This window comes from Plasmodium cynomolgi, chromosome 2 (genome assembly GCF_000321355.1).
Source record: "Plasmodium cynomolgi strain B DNA, chromosome 2, whole genome shotgun sequence".
NCBI lineage: Eukaryota > Apicomplexa > Aconoidasida > Haemosporida > Plasmodiidae > Plasmodium > Plasmodium cynomolgi.
Genome location: NC_020395.1, coordinates 123,915 through 140,222, shown reverse-complemented (window position 1 = coordinate 140,222; position 16,308 = coordinate 123,915). Strand labels below are relative to the sequence as shown.

The 16,308-nt window shown below is 31.2% G+C and overlaps 1 protein-coding gene and 1 non-coding gene across 2 annotated transcripts; both read left to right on the top strand.

Moving 5' to 3' along the window:
* The first annotated feature begins 3,353 nt into the window (after positions 1-3,353).
* Positions 3,354-8,561, top strand: PCYB_021240 (ABC transporter). Its single transcript, XM_004220474.1, has 6 exons — positions 3,354-4,047; positions 4,263-4,813; positions 4,875-5,343; positions 5,374-7,136; positions 7,373-8,184; positions 8,276-8,561. Exons 3-4 carry the CDS (start codon positions 4,875-4,877, stop codon positions 7,134-7,136), a joined length of 2,232 nt encoding a protein of 743 aa, XP_004220522.1. The 5' UTR covers positions 3,354-4,047; positions 4,263-4,813; the 3' UTR covers positions 7,373-8,184; positions 8,276-8,561.
* A 5,316-nt stretch (positions 8,562-13,877) lies between these two features.
* On the top strand, positions 13,878-15,944 carry PCYB_021237. Its single transcript has one exon. It is a non-coding gene; the product is annotated as an SSU ribosomal RNA (ribosomal RNA).
* Positions 15,945-16,308: the final 364 nt, after the last annotated feature.

Here is a 16,308-nt window from a genome sequence, read left to right as displayed (position 1 = left end):
TTCTTTTTTTAATTTTTTAATCAATATTGTATAAATATATATACATTATAAATTTATTTTTTTTAATTTAATTCTTATTACATATTTATTTTCTTTATCATTATATATTTTTTTTTAATTGTATTTTATTCTTTATTACTCTTAATTTAATTAAATTATTTTTTAATATTATATTATATATCGAGTCTTATTCTCATGTACTAGCATTTTTGACATAATAACTTTTATATTTTATTTTAGTTCACATCATATTTTATGTATCTCATATGATATTTCATATTTTTAAGAACAACATATACATTAATTTTAGACATATATGAAGTTTATTTAAAACGTTTGAATTGAAAATAAGCTTTATAATAAAGTCGCTTCTTTCTTGTTTAGCTTTTTATATTTGCACATATACTTTGTTTTGGTAATTCCTGTCTGTATTATTATTCTAATTTATGTATTATTTTGTTGATTATGGTTTACTATTTTACATAAATATAATAACATTTCATAATATTTATCTCTATTTTTTAATATTTTTTATGTCATTTTTGTTGCCTATTTATATTTAGTATTCAAATAAAAATGTATATTGTATAGAAATGACGAGAATCAATACAAATGCAATCTTTAAAAGAATTATTCAAAAGTTAATATTGTGCCATATAACGAAAATTAAGGTAACTAATAAGACAATCCTATTAGTTCTGCGTAAAGGAAATATGAAGCCTGTTCGTTCTATCATTTGCTTCTATTCTATCTTATGTGGCACTAAATTAATTCTTTTTGAATAGAAATTTGTTGTTAATTTGAATCTTTCATTTATAATGAATTTAAGCGAATATGAAAGGTTTAAAGATATATAAGAATTGTACTTTATTTTACAAACTTTTAAATGCGCATTTGTTACTTTGTCTTATATAAAAAGAAAGACATTCTTAAAGGTTCTTTTCGTTTTACTTATTTCACACATAACAACGGTCCTTTAATATGTATGCAAATAATTGAAGGCACGATTTATCTATTTTATAAAAATATATATCATGGGTATCACCATTTTAGATTACAACCCCTAAACTTTTAGCAAAAAAAAAATCATTTTCGTCTTCATTAATATGCATACCTTTTGGGAAAAAAGAATGACACAGAAATAGAACTCATTTATCATGTTGATACACATTACAAAACTCACACAAATGGTATGAAAATAAATCTATATAAATGGAACCCTTCTAAACTCACCATAATTTTGAAAACCCTTTTCATTTGGAAAATACAAAAGACATTTCGTACACCGCGCATACATGTTTGAATTGAAAGGCTTACCAACAATAGCTTATGTTACCCTTTTCTTGAAGGTGTACATACTTTTTTTTAGGTTGACATAGAATAGACGCACTTACCGAATTCTATACAAAAAAAAGTTGTGTGCATTAGCATTTTTAAAGAGTAAAATATCTTTAGATTATTTTTGCATTATCCAGTAACTAATTTTTTTTATGCTTACAATTTATCTACCTTTAAAATTGCTATAACAGAATCATTAATAGCATGGTAGAACTAATTTTCAATTCTTTTAATGTATTAAGGGAAAAAAAGAACACTTGCAAACATATTATTATGCTGTATCGAACAACAGCCATTTAATCATATTCCATAAGAAATTAAAAAAGGGTGGTCCATTTTACATTAATTTTTTTTCTCACATGTATACGATTTACACTTTGTAGATTAAATGATAATGCAATAAAAGGTGAGAGCACAAATGCCTATATACAATGTTGTCCAATTTTTATAATTTATGCAACACTTTCTAAAATGAACATACACAAATTAACAAAATTATATACACTTATTTTCAATTTTATGAACGTTTAAGCATATACATTATTATACCTTCTTCGATATTCTGGCGAGGGAAATATGATTTAAAATGGTTAATCCATGACATGGGCCAAAAAGTGTGAAAGGCAAAAAGAACTTAAAGAAGAAAATAAAAGAACACACATAAATGTGTTCTATATATAAATAACAAATTAAAGACGTTATAATTTAGCACAGATGAAATGTAAATAGAAGCATAAAACGATGAAATTGAACCTCTGAACATATTCTACAAAGGAAACGAAGTTTTATTTAGTGAAACAGATATGTTGTTCTAAAAACTAATTCAGATTATGTTAACTGTGTTGGAAAAATATGTGATATTGAAGAAAGCATACATAAGAAAAGTAAAAAATGATAAAATAAAGTGTAAACTGTCTAAGCTTTTTATCATTTAACAAGAAGATCCAACGTTCATTTAATTTTATACACCAGTTTCTTATTAAAACATACAGGGTTCACGTCATGAAAAAATAATGGAAATTCTATAGTTATTGTAAAACTGAAAAAAAATTGTTTCTATTTGGGGAAAAAGAGTGAAAAAAGTTAGAATCTTAAAAAAGGTTAAACTATCCCAGTATGTGTAGGTATAACTCTATTAACACAATTTTTTTTACTAATATTGTATGTCCAATAGGCTTGGATTAACGCTCTTACCCATAAAAAAGTTAAGTGCACAGAACTAGCTAATAAAGTTTAAAGGTTCTATTTTCCATCACAACATTGCTTCAATTTTTAAGATGCATCTATTTTATCATGAAATATGTTTAATTCATATTATTTATATATTTTAAGAACAGATATTGTTTTACATTTATTCTTTGATTTTGTGTTTCTTTTTTATTGCGCTTTAAAAAGAATTCACACAGAAAATAAATTTATTTCAATGCAATTAATATGTTTATAAGCTTGCATAATATGCATTTAAATTGCATTTTTAACACTCTTCAAATTCACGAAATTTTTAAAATAAATAGTTTCTTTTTTTTCTTTTGCTTAATTCTTTTGTCACATCTACAAAGTTCTTTTTCTGATTTGTTTTTTTTTTTAAATTAATAGCGTTTTATGCTTTGTAGCAAGAACATATATGAAATGAAGATTTTTCAACAAGGATGTTTTTTAAATTCTTTTTTAATTTAATGAATTTTCGAGCTTATTCATATTAACCCCTTGTGAACACATTTTAGAAGTAACTAAGGGTCTGTAGATTCTTTTTTTATACTTGAATTTTGTTGTTAATATTTTGGTATAAAAATATGCAGTTGCCATTTAATTTTCAGATCGAGTTTTTATAAAACTTATGGCGTGTATGTTTTTTTTTAGCATAACATTACATGATTTGTAGATGAAAGGTGTTACCTTAACACATTTTACCGACTTCGAAGTGCTTTTTTGTCAATTTAAATATACAAACACGTGTGTAAGAAAAATAAGCCAAATTAGTGCTACACAAACAATCATTTTATTAAAATACGACTATGTTTAAAAAATGGGTAAGACGTGGAAATAAGGACAACGATGAAAAAGAACCAGAATATGTTTCCATCTTTAGTTTTATAACCTTTCACTGGGTGACAAAATTGCTAAATAATCTTATAAAAGATGAAATTAAGTTTCCTACATTACGAAAAAACAACAATGTGACACACTATTCATCTGAATTGGAACAAAATTTAAGAAAAATTTATGTAAGAAAATGTAGTTCTAAACATTTTTATGAAAAAAGTGATTTTGTGGTAGGACATTGCCATGACTCAAAAAACATAAGAGTAAAGAAGGAATATAATGTATATTATAACAATATTGTGTGGACAATTTTTAAAACGTTTAAATTTCGCATAATTTCAATAATTATCTTTAACGTTTTGCAAAACTTATTTATAATTGCTGTTGGAGGATCTATAGACAAGTATATGCTCATTTTAAAAGGTGAAACTATTCCATCTTTCCCCGTTTTTTTGAATAACTCGAAAGTAATATTTGGATTGTACATCGTTGGGTTATTGCTTTTTGAATTTCTTTTTGATTCTATTTTGAATTTTTATTATTATGAATTTCTAGAAATATCACTAATACATTTCCTTTACAAAATTAACCTGTATAGTCGTAATAACGATTTAACGAATCATTCTGTATATAGAAATAGAGAAGAATCTTTGAATACGGTATTAGGTGTAATGGAAAGAAAAGGTCGTAACAGTGTTAAAAAAATCCTTCTTGTATGACTAAAATTTGTAAAAAGAATGATAGTGATAATCTATTTAAAAAAAAAATTTATTTAATAAATTTTTTTAAAAAGAATAGGAGGAAAAAAGAAGATATGGGGAAAAAGGACACATCTAGCATAAACATTTATAATATTATGTTTTCTGATACTCCTTCTTTAGTACTTTTTGTTGGTGCTATCATTAGTCTGTCTAATATATTTGTCAAATTTTATTTATCTTTTTATGTATTTTACTTGAGGATGGGTTCTAAGGCTGTAAAAACAGGAGTATCACTGTCTGTTGTATTGTACAGTACAATGATTTTATTTTCATTTTTGCCAAGTCTCTTTAAAAGTAAGTATTTAAAATATAGGGATCAAAGAATAGATAATACACATCATGTGTTGAAAGAATTTAAATTAATGAAAATGTTCAATTGGGAATCATTTGCTTTTAATTATATAAATTTTGTTCGAAAAAAGGAAATGATGTTTTGCAAAGTACGACTTTACTTGGGCACTGTGGGCATTTTTATAAATGCCGTGTCAGCTGACATAGTTGAAGTGTTGTTATTTTTCTTGTTTATAAGAGAGAAATTAGACAATCGAAAGGAAGTTAATTTTAGTTCAATTATTATGCCGTTATTTGTCTATAAATCTTTAATTTCAAGTGTATCTAACTTTCCTAATTTAATGAATAACATAATAGAAGGCATAGTGAATATTGAATAAGTATGTTAATCACCATTTATATTACAACGATATTAACAATTATTTTAGGTATGTTTCAAAAATGAATAACTATTTTAACGCATCAAATGTTCGAGAACGTTTCGAAAATGAAGAAGAACTTTGTTCAAGATACAGAATATATTTCATCCAGTTAAAAAATAGGTTCAAAAAATGTTGTAGGTTTTCCTGTTTTTATAAAAAAGTGAAACACATAAATATTATAAATCGAAAAATACTATCTGGTGTAAATTACAGTACAGATAAGGATATAAGGAAAGTGTGTTTCCAGACAACAGTTAATTGCTCCAATGACGGTAGTAGTAGTGCCATACACGCGAAAAAAGGAGAGAAAAATAATAACAAGGGTGATAATGTAACAGAGGAGCAAAGCAATTTGATAATAAAATTAGAAAATGCTTTTTTTGGCACAAAAAGGCATGATCGGAAGTATGAGAAGTACATTTTGAAGAACCTAAATTTTAGCTTAGAAAATAATACCTTAGCAATAGTTATTGGAAATGTTGGATCAGGTAAAACTGCTTTTTTCCAATCTATTTTAGGAGACATTCAGTTGATCCACGGTTGTTTATATGTTAAAAATGTGTTGTATAATATGCCAATTTTGTACGTTCCCCAGAACAGTTGGTTGTCCATAGGAAATATAAGGTCCATGATTTTATTTGGAAATGAATACAATTCATGGATTTACCGCTACACTGTTAAACAGAGTGAGTTGTTAAATGATATAAGTTCCTTTAAAAATGGTGATATGCGGTACGTTAACGATGATCATAATTTAAGTAAAGGGCAGAAGGTTAGAATTTCCTTGGCGAGAGCTTTATATCATCACTACATGCATCTGCATAAATTGAGCTCTAACGGTGAGAAAAAAATGCGTGTAGATAACAGTATTACCAACAAAAACAATCGAACTGATTTTTCAAATGATAACGAAGTCAAAAGAAGTGCAATATGCCAGGGTCTTTTTCCCTTCGATGAGGACCATGTTCAAAAATGCCTAAGGGGGAAAAGCGATTTTTCCTTGTATTTATTGGACGATCTTTTCACATCTCTAGACCCAGCGATATCTAAAAATATATTTTATAATTTATTTTGCAAAGAGGAAAATAAAAGCTTCAAAGACTATTGCAGTTTTATTGTGTCTATGAATGAAAGCACTCTTCGCAACTTTTTTATTAATGACCTTTTTGAAAATATCCAGTACAAAGTAGATATTTACGAGTTAGAGAATTACACTTTAAAATATGCAGGAAGTGTGTCAGATTATGTTAAAAGCAAAAATATAAAAAAAGACGGCGCCGTCAGTAGAACCGAGTTAAGCATGGACAGCACAAAATTGGAGTTGGGGGGTGAAGCAGAAGGACATAACGAAAAACATGGTGAAGAAGGTGAAGAAGATGAAGAAGAACCCCAGAAATGTGGAAGCCAAGTAAATGGGGCAAACGAGGGTGGTTGCTTCAAAAGAAATAACACCCGTTCGGCGGAATCTGACGAAGGTCCTACCGCAGGGAGTAAATCGTTTTTGGAAAATGATTATATCATTAACACGGTTAAAAACATGAATGATTGTGCTGACCAAATGACACAAGAACGAACTTGCACAACAGGAGTGGACAACCAAAGGAACGCAATTTTGTCTCAAACCTTGCAGCATAGAAGCAGCTGCGCAAATGTTTATCCTGCTAAGGATGATGAAGATGAATCGTTTTTCAAAGGAAACATAGAATTAACAACATACTGGTGGTTTTTGAGCAAAGTTGGAGGCGTTTTAATACTGTACATAATGATTTTCATGTTTATATCTATCTTTACAGATGAAATAAAATTTTTCATTTTAAGCATGATTAGTATAATTTCACGAAATGACAAAGAGCATTCGAATGAAATTCTGCAACAGCAAGTTAAGTATTTAAAATTATTTGTGATATTGCCAATAATATCGTTAATAGCATCTTTTTTTTGTTTCATGTTTATCATATATGGCACGGTAATTTCAGCAGCGAAAGTGCACACAGATGTGCTGAAGAGCATTTTGAGCGTGCCCATGTATGTCTACTACAACAGCAATTTGGGTAACATCATAAATAGGTTTGTTACGGATATTTATTCGTTAGACAATGGATTTTTAAAGAGATTTTATAAATTCATTTTCCTCTTTTTTCGACTTCTTTTGTCAGTCATTTTGTTATTTTGTATGATGAAAGATGCTGTTATTGTTTTTCCTTTCATTGTTTTGTTAATCTATTTTTTGGTTTTAAAAAATATTCCAGAGGGTGTAAAGAGGCTCAAAGAGGGTACCTAAGATGTCACTCCCCATTATGTAACATATATAGCAATACTATATCAGGAAGAAGCGTAATTAACGTATACGAAAAGAATTTGTACCATTTAAGTATATACGAGCGTTACGTAGAGACCTTCAGAAATTATTACCTTCTAAAGTGGGCAATAACTATATGGGCATCTTTCTACATTAGGCTTATCTTTTTAATATTAACTAGCTATTTCATTATGCATCCTCATATCTTTTTCAACAAAATGGGAAATTTGTACCAAGGGAAAAATTACGAGAAAATTATAAGCACAATTGGGTATTGTATTACTTTTTCCTCAAGACTTGGGGTGCTCACAAAAATTCTTTTGTGTGATTATGCCTTTGTGGAGAAAGAGATGTGTTGTGTGCAGAGGCTAGAGGAGTTCTCAAAATTACCGCAAGAAAAAGATTGCTTAGAGGGAGAAAGGGGAGAAGATACGCCGAAATGGGACGAAATGAAGATGAAAAGTAAATTTGACAATTCGGGAGAAAGTACGTCCCCTTTGCCTATCGGTATTGTAGACCCACCAGCCGCCATAGACCAATCGAAAGAAAAATATGGTGTTTATCTCGAGAACGTATTCGTCAGTTACAAGAAAAAAGTTGTTCTAGATAAAAATAGCAATAAATATTGTTATGAAGATGAAGATCCATCCTTAAAAAATGTCACTATTTACGCTTTGAAAAATCAAAAAATCGGCATCGTAGGAAAGTCAGGTTCAGGGAAAAGCACAATTATTTTGTCCATTCTAGGTCTCATTCCTACTGTTAGTGGAAAAATAACAGTAGAAGGAAGAGATATTGGAACTATCTCAAGGAGGGAGAAAAATGACATTATCACCGTTTTGCCACAATCCTCTTTCGTTTTTCACAACTGGAACGTCAGAACGTTTATCGACCCGTATAGAAATTTTACAGATGAAGAAATCGTTAACGCTTTCGATTTGATTGGCATAAAATTGAACATGAATGATTTGCACAAGTACATATATCAACAAAAGAAAAATGCACATGATGAGAGGGAGAAAAAAAAAAGGTAAAAGAAAGGCTAACGTTTCGAGCAACACTATTTCACTGACGGATGATTGCATACGGTACCTGTCTATAGTTCGTCTTTTCTTAAATAGGAACAAATATAAGTTGATATTAATTGATGAAATTCCCATTTTTAATTTTAATAATGTGGACTCGAATTTGAATAACTTTTTGATTGGCAATGCAAAACCCTTTAATTATATTATAAAAAATTACTTCCCCGATAACACGATTTTAATCATTTCTCATGACACCCACGCACTATCTTGTTGTGACTTTATTTATGTGTTAAGAAGGGGGGAAGTGACACACCGTTGCAGTTGTAAAGATGTAAAGACACAGTCCGAATTGGCACAGTTACTCGAAAAGGACGGCTAACTAGGGCGTTTCGCAAATGTGCTCACATGTGTACCTGTATATACCACGTTCAACATGTCGTATGGAAACTGCCATTTTGTGCATTTTTTACCCACACTATTTGCTATAAGCTTTAAAAGCTTACAATGCGTTTTTTTTTTTTTTCCTTTTTTACACATGAACCTAACATAAGAATAATCGCTAACTAGTGAAAAGTAGAAATGATATAGAGCAGTGTTCTTGAAATGAATTGTGAGAAAAAATAGAATGCACACAAAGCAATGCTGATCTGTTCACAACGCTTCAGGTAAAAAATTTCCTGCACATGTACGCATAGATGCATAATGCGGAAAGGCACCTTTAGGACGAATTGGGTGGTACTACATTTATCTAATTGCATTTCATCCGTTAAAGCATATTCCTTTTTAATGGTGAAGTTAATTCGTGAGACTAGTAGAGGTGGCCCCAAATGTCCTATGTCTTTTTCCCTATTTTAAATTTACCTTATTCGTTAAAATGGGGGACGCATTTTTTTAAAGGCAAAAATTGTCATATATACACACCGCAAAATGATGGATAGAATAAGTTAACCCCGTTCGAAGGAGGAAGACAAAGGTGTAACCACGGTTTTGTACCTCTTGTTAGTGGAATATGCTACTAGGGCAAACTTATTTTCACGCATTGGGGACGTATCCCTCTCTTTTGCAACCCCCCCCAAATGTCTCCTTCATAAATTACTTTGGTTCACAGTATTGCTCGAATGAGAAGCGATGAGTTAATTGTAAACGCGGTAAGAAGTAAACCTAGATCACTTTTACAACAGGGGGTTGAAGTGCGCAATAGGGAAAAGCAAAAAAAAGTTACGCTTGGCGAAGGATCAGAGTGGTAACTTTGCGCTCTCATAAAAAAGGAAATGAAAAAGAAGAAAGTGAAATGTTCCCATTTGTTCTTTCAATTTTGTAACATCATATTCGTATGTGTTAACAAGGGAAACATAATGAGGTGCTCTACCGGTACGGCCATTTGGCACAATCTTTCTCTGTTTTTATTTCTACGGATCAAGCATATCGATTGGAGGAAAAAATAAAATACATACAACAAATGCATCATTCACGTAGTTCGTTTCGTCACGTGTTCCTGTTAATTATATCACCCAAAAAACATTTTATTATTATTTTTTCTTTTTAAATAACGTTGTCTTTATCTAGAAAATGATCCCCGTTTTAAATTGCAATTTCAATAACGAGCAGTATACATTGCACCCCTAATAGTGTTTACTGCTCGTACTTGTAAAAAATATTGCGTAAAATAGAAACATTTTGCACTTTTATGCACTAAACGAACGGTGTGGTAGACGAAGAGACGGGGAATACGTGCGTAGGCTGCGGAGGTTCAAACGAGACATGCGTGAAGAAATTATGCATAAATGATATTCGAGCAAGAGCAAATGGGGGGTAGAAGCGATTAGAGATCATACGCTAATTTGAGGAGAGTTCTGTATCCTCATTTTAGAAGACGTCTGAGGGTGTAACATCTTTGACTTTAACAATGTTGAAAATAAGCAAGACCATCGAAGCGGTAATTGTGCCATAGAATAATACGCCTACCCCCCTGCGTTGCCTTAACAATGTCCACAATTGGGAGGATAAGAAAATAAGCACAGGCAGAAATGATTACCTATATTGCATATGCCCAGAGTAAAACATATACACGTATAAACACATGAACACCATTCTCATGTGAGAGGCGAAATTACGGAGACGATGGAAAAGATCAGTAAAAGCAGAATCGGATACCTGTGGAACGGAACGTTTAACAGGGAAGTAAAAGTGCAATTCTGGGAGGCATTAGACAAATGAATAATCTGCGGACATAGTGGAATAAAAGGCCTGAAAAAATATATGTATAAGAATGCACTATTTCTGCTAAAACTGTAGTACATGCACCACCTGTATTGTAAACAAATTATTGGAAAGTTTTATGTGCGCTTAATTGGAAAGGAATATCACTCCATTTATGGATTCCCCTCTTCACTTCTTCGCTTATCCATTTTGATAGTTGACAGCTTGTTCACATTTGAGGAAAGTCGGAAAGTCCGCTTACCAGAATAAATTACAATCTGCGTGTTAGAAAAATTGGAGAGTTGAAATGGGGTGAGTGGGGCTGTTTGTGAGCATATTTTGGAGCAGAAAAAGTAGGCATAGATACCTACGTGCAGTTGCATACGTCACTATTTTTTATATCACTATTTTTAAATCATTTATGTTTATGCAAATATCAGCAGTGAGGAACTCATCTTGGTGAAGTGGACGTATTTTGAATAAAACGACACACAGATTCTTCCAAAAGGATTACCAAAAACGCGAGATGATCTTTGGGGGGGGGATTTGTGAAATCTCCGATTTGTGTGAAATTCGAACTGGTAAAAATAAGGGGAAAATCTTCGCACATTTTATTAAAAAAAAAAAAATTGTTAAGGAGGGATGTGCACGCCTATATTTACAAATCCGCGTATGCGAACAAAATGTACCATTTATACAGAGGTGCACTTGTTGCAGTTGTCTTATGAGTTTAACTTACGCGTCTGCATCCTTTTCACATATGGATGTGTCTTTCTATTTAGCATTATTTGCATGGGAATGCGAGTGGCAAATTTTCACTATTTGGAATTGGAACATTTCTCCGTAAAAATTTATCAGTGGCTGAAAAAAAAAAAGGTGCAACCTGCATATGGAAGAAAGAGTTAGCATTTCATATGGCGAGTGTGATATGTAGCCTAGGCCATTTTTCTCTAGGTATGTCTAAATAATTGAAAAAAAAAAAAATATATATATATATGTGAAAAAGCGTCAACAAATTCGAAGCACCTTTTTTTACATGCGATTTTCAGATGGAATGCATTTTTTTACAGGAAAGAAATATATACACCACTTTGACGATTTTCCAAAGAGGAAAGCTTTTAAAAAGTTAACATGGCACAAGTTTACACATCCGCATTTTTAACAATTGAAAAAGGGGGTATCATAATTCTTACATAAACACACACAAAATTCATTTTTGAATTTTTACTTAAAAAAAATTAACAAGTGGATGAAAAGTTGGTTCGTTCTGTGCAGAGCGGAAGTTAAAAAATGAGAGAACTGTTCGCGCATTTATTTTATCATCATCGGAACATACGATCAAACTTGAACATGGTATTTTTTTTTTTTCCCTTTAAATGTCAATAAAGATGCTCAAAATGGATGAGATTTTTGTTAAATTACCTTGGCATTTCAGTCTTTTTGGCTTGATCAGTTCGGGAGAGTCAAATCATCAAGCAGTTTAACCTTAAGTGACAAATTTAAGGGGTGCACGAAGCGCTGGGCAATTATTACATATGAGGATAAAATATCTGGCATTTTATGAAAAAAAAAGAGGAAGCAATTACATACTTTTTTCGCATGTCAGATGTGATCATACGAGGGGGCGATTTTTTTTTAAGCTTGTCACACTGAGAATTTTACCCTTATGCATTTTACTTAAATTTGAAGCGTTCATTTTGCGCGTTTGCGAAAAGAGGGATTTCTTTCATTCATTTAACTGAGCTTTTTTTTTTTTTTGTGCTTACTATGAAATTGCACTTCGCAAAAAAAAAAAGAACATGTAACTTCAAATCAGATGTGTGCATCCTCTGTTCACACTTTGAGCATATTTTTGCACCTCTCACAAAATTCACGCGTGTTCAGCTATGTGCACTTATCTCCCTATCATTTAAAATATGTCATGCTGTTTGCATAAGAAGTGCTATTTTTTAACGTATAAATGAACGGTGCACCTGGAGTAAAATACCAAGGCGTGCCATAAAAATGCTCAGGTGCGGCTCCCAAAATGTACGCACTGCGTATCGCGCACAGGCACATAGTTTATACTCATATAATTTTTCAGGTCGTGTATTTCAAACATTGAAAAAAAACGAGGTAAAAAAAAAAGTTGTAAAAAAAAAAAAAATTCATAATAAATGACCAAAAATTTTAAAAGCGCATGGCAATGTAATTAAAAAAAAAAAATAAGAAAATTGAGATGAAATCGCTTAAGATTTATTGGTGATTTCGCATAATTTAAGTGTTTGAATGTGCTAGCGGTTGAAATTTTAACGTTTCTAACGATTTAATTGTTCCGCCCATTCTAAATAAGATGATATTTTTTAAAATTTATTTTTCGTTTTTGTATTCTGAAAAAGATAGCGAGCAAAGTATGTTAAAAGAAATTTAAGATGCATATTTTTCGCTATATTAGAAAAATATTATTCTTATAATTGTAAAGCTTAATTAGGATCTATTTGTTATCATTCTAGTTTTTTTTTTGATATAGAATGAAAATTAACTTTTCGGATAGTAGAAAATCATGCGTAATTAATTGTGTATCGTTAATGTAGTATGCCTTTTGGCAATGCTTACATATAAAAAGTGTTTACTCTTAATGTGGAATAAATTTTATAGTACATAATACGTAGTTTGATATTTTATTATTCATTATAACTTTTAATTTGCCAGAAAAATTATGTTTTTTTTTTAATAATAAATTCTATTATAAATGTACTTTTGTAATTATTATAGCAAAATTTCAAATTTTTAATATAATTTATGTGTCCTGTTAATGGTTATTATAAAGATGCATTAATGGAAAAAAATAAAGCAGATGAAGTAAATTAAGTAAAAGTAGATTTGTTCTATAGATTTTTGTTACTTTTTTTTCTTAATTTTAATTTTTTAATTAAAACAAGACGTTGAATCACAAGATTAACAAATGGATAATTTTCGAATAAGACCAATTATTGCTTGGATATTTCATTATAAGGGTGAAATTTTCATAGCAAGTAAAAAAAAAATAATTTTGCAATAAGTAAATTAAGTAATAATTTATTGTGAAATTTCAAAGATGATAAATCTGTTCAATTGTATGCTATACAATTTTAGTATTGATTTTAAAATGCATCATGCTAAAGTAAGGAATTTACCTACAAGAAATGATTTCAGAAAATTTTCGTAACTTCCCCAAGTTTGCAGGGTTTTCCCGAAATCGCTTCTAATGTATGGTTTATTATTCTTGCAAATTAGTAGGTGCAATAATTCCTATCATAAAGTTATATAAAAACATAACTAAATGATTAGGAAAATAACATAGTAAAACATCAGCTGTTAAATTGTTAATATATTATTATTCGTAATGAATAATAATTAATATTAATGAAAGAATTTAAACAATCATTTATATAGCGAAAGGATTGATTAGAAGATGAAAATAATTTGCCAAGTGCAAATTCCGTTTCACGCTTTCCTTTGTTGCCATATAAATAGTAACCTGGTTGATCTTGCCAGTAGTCATATGCTTGTCTCAAAGATTAAGCCATGCAAGTGAAAGTATATGCATATTTTATATGTAGAAACTGCGAACGGCTCATTAAAACAGTTATAATCTACTTGACATTTTTTCTATAAGGATAACTACGGAAAAGCTGTAGCTAATACTTGCTTTAGCACTCTTGATTAAGTTCTTGAGTGTGTACTTGTTAAGCCTTTTAAGAAAAAAGTTATTAACTTAAGGAATTATAACAAAGAAGTAACACGTAATGGATCCGTCCATTTTTAGTGTGTATCAATCGAGTTTCTGACCTATCAGCTTTTGATGTTAGGGTATTGGCCTAACATGGCTATGACGGGTAACGGGGAATTAGAGTTCGATTCCGGAGAGGGAGCCTGAGAAATAGCTACCACATCTAAGGAAGGCAGCAGGCGCGTAAATTACCCAATTCTAAAAAAGAGAGGTAGTGACAAGAAATAACAATACAAGGCCAATCTGGCTTTGTAATTGGAATGATGGGAATTTAAAACCTTCCCAAAACTCCATTGGAGGGCAAGTCTGGTGCCAGCAGCCGCGGTAATTCCAGCTCCAATAGCGTATATTAAAATTGTTGCAGTTAAAACGCTCGTAGTTGAATTTCAAAGAATCGATATTTTAAGTAACGCTTTTAGCTTAATCCACATAACTGATACTACGTATCGACTTTGTGCGCATTTTGCTATTATGTGTTCTTTTAATTAAAATGATTCTTTTTAAGGTCTTTCTTTTGCTCCGGCATTTGAAGATCTTGTTACTTTGAGTAAATTAGAGTGTTCAAAGCAAACAGATATAGCATTGCGCGTTTGAATACTACAGCATGGAATAACAAAATTGAACAAGTCAGAATTTTGTTCTTTTTTCTTATTTTGGCTTAGTTACGATTAATAGGAGTAGCTTGGGGGCATTTGTATTCAGATGTCAGAGGTGAAATTCTTAGATTTTCTGGAGACAAACAACTGCGAAAGCATTTGCCTAAAATACTTCCATTAATCAAGAACGAAAGTTAAGGGAGTGAAGACGATCAGATACCGTCGTAATCTTAACCATAAACTATGCCGACTAGGCTTTGGATGAAAGATTTTAAAATAAGAGATTTTCTCTTCGGAGTTAATCTCTTAGATTGCTTCCTTCAGTGCCTTATGAGAAATCAAAGTCTTTGGGTTCTGGGGCGAGTATTCGCGCAAGCGAGAAAGTTAAAAGAATTGACGGAAGGGCACCACCAGGCGTGGAGCTTGCGGCTTAATTTGACTCAACACGGGAAAACTCACTAGTTTAAGACAAGAGTAGGATTGACAGATTAATAGCTCTTTCTTGATTTCTTGGATGGTGATGCATGGCCGTTTTTAGTTCGTGAATATGATTTGTCTGGTTAATTCCGATAACGAACGAGATCTTAACCTGCTAATTAGCGGCAAATACGATATATTCTTATGTGGGATTGAATACGGTTGATTTGCTTATTTTGAAGAAAATATTGGGATGCGTAAAGTGTCCCTTTCCCTTTTCTACTTAATTCGCTTATCATACTGTTTCTTTTTCGCGTAAGAATGTATTTGCTTGATTGTAAAGCTTCTTAGAGGAACGATGTGTGTCTAACACAAGGAAGTTTAAGGCAACAACAGGTCTGTGATGTCCTTAGATGAACTAGGCTGCACGCGTGCTACACTGATATGTATAACGAGTTACTAAAATTACGTTTCTGCTTGCAGATTCGTACTTTTCCTCCACTGAAAAGTGTAGGTAATCTTTATCAATACATATCGTGATGGGGATAGATTATTGCAATTATTAATCTTGAACGAGGAATGCCTAGTAAGCATGATTCATCAGATTGTGCTGACTACGTCCCTGCCCTTTGTACACACCGCCCGTCGCTCCTACCGATTGACAGATATGATGAATTGTTTGGACAAGAAGAAAGGGGATTATATCTTCTTTTTTCTGGAAAAACCGTAAATCCTATCTTTTAAAGGAAGGAGAAGTCGTAACAAGGTTTCCGTAGGTGAACCTGCGGAAGGATCATTAACATGGAACGAATAGAGGCGAACGGCATCTTTTTCGTGGAGGTTGCGACAAATAGTGTGAAAGTTTGTTTTATTTGTTGAAACGTCGAAAGACATTTCGATGAATGGAATATACTTTTTTACCATTTTGTTCGCTTCAACTATGAATTATGTGATCATTCGCAAAATGATTTTCTTTTGTAGTTCGGAGTAAAGGCAATGAAATGAATATGTTAATTTTTTTGGTTATATATTTTCTTGAATATATGTATAATTAAATTGACATGTTTTATTTCATCGCTATTACTCCAACTACACAAGAAAATCCTCAACAATTTTAAACTATCAATTTTTTGCATGCAAAATATGTATTGTGAATTTGCATG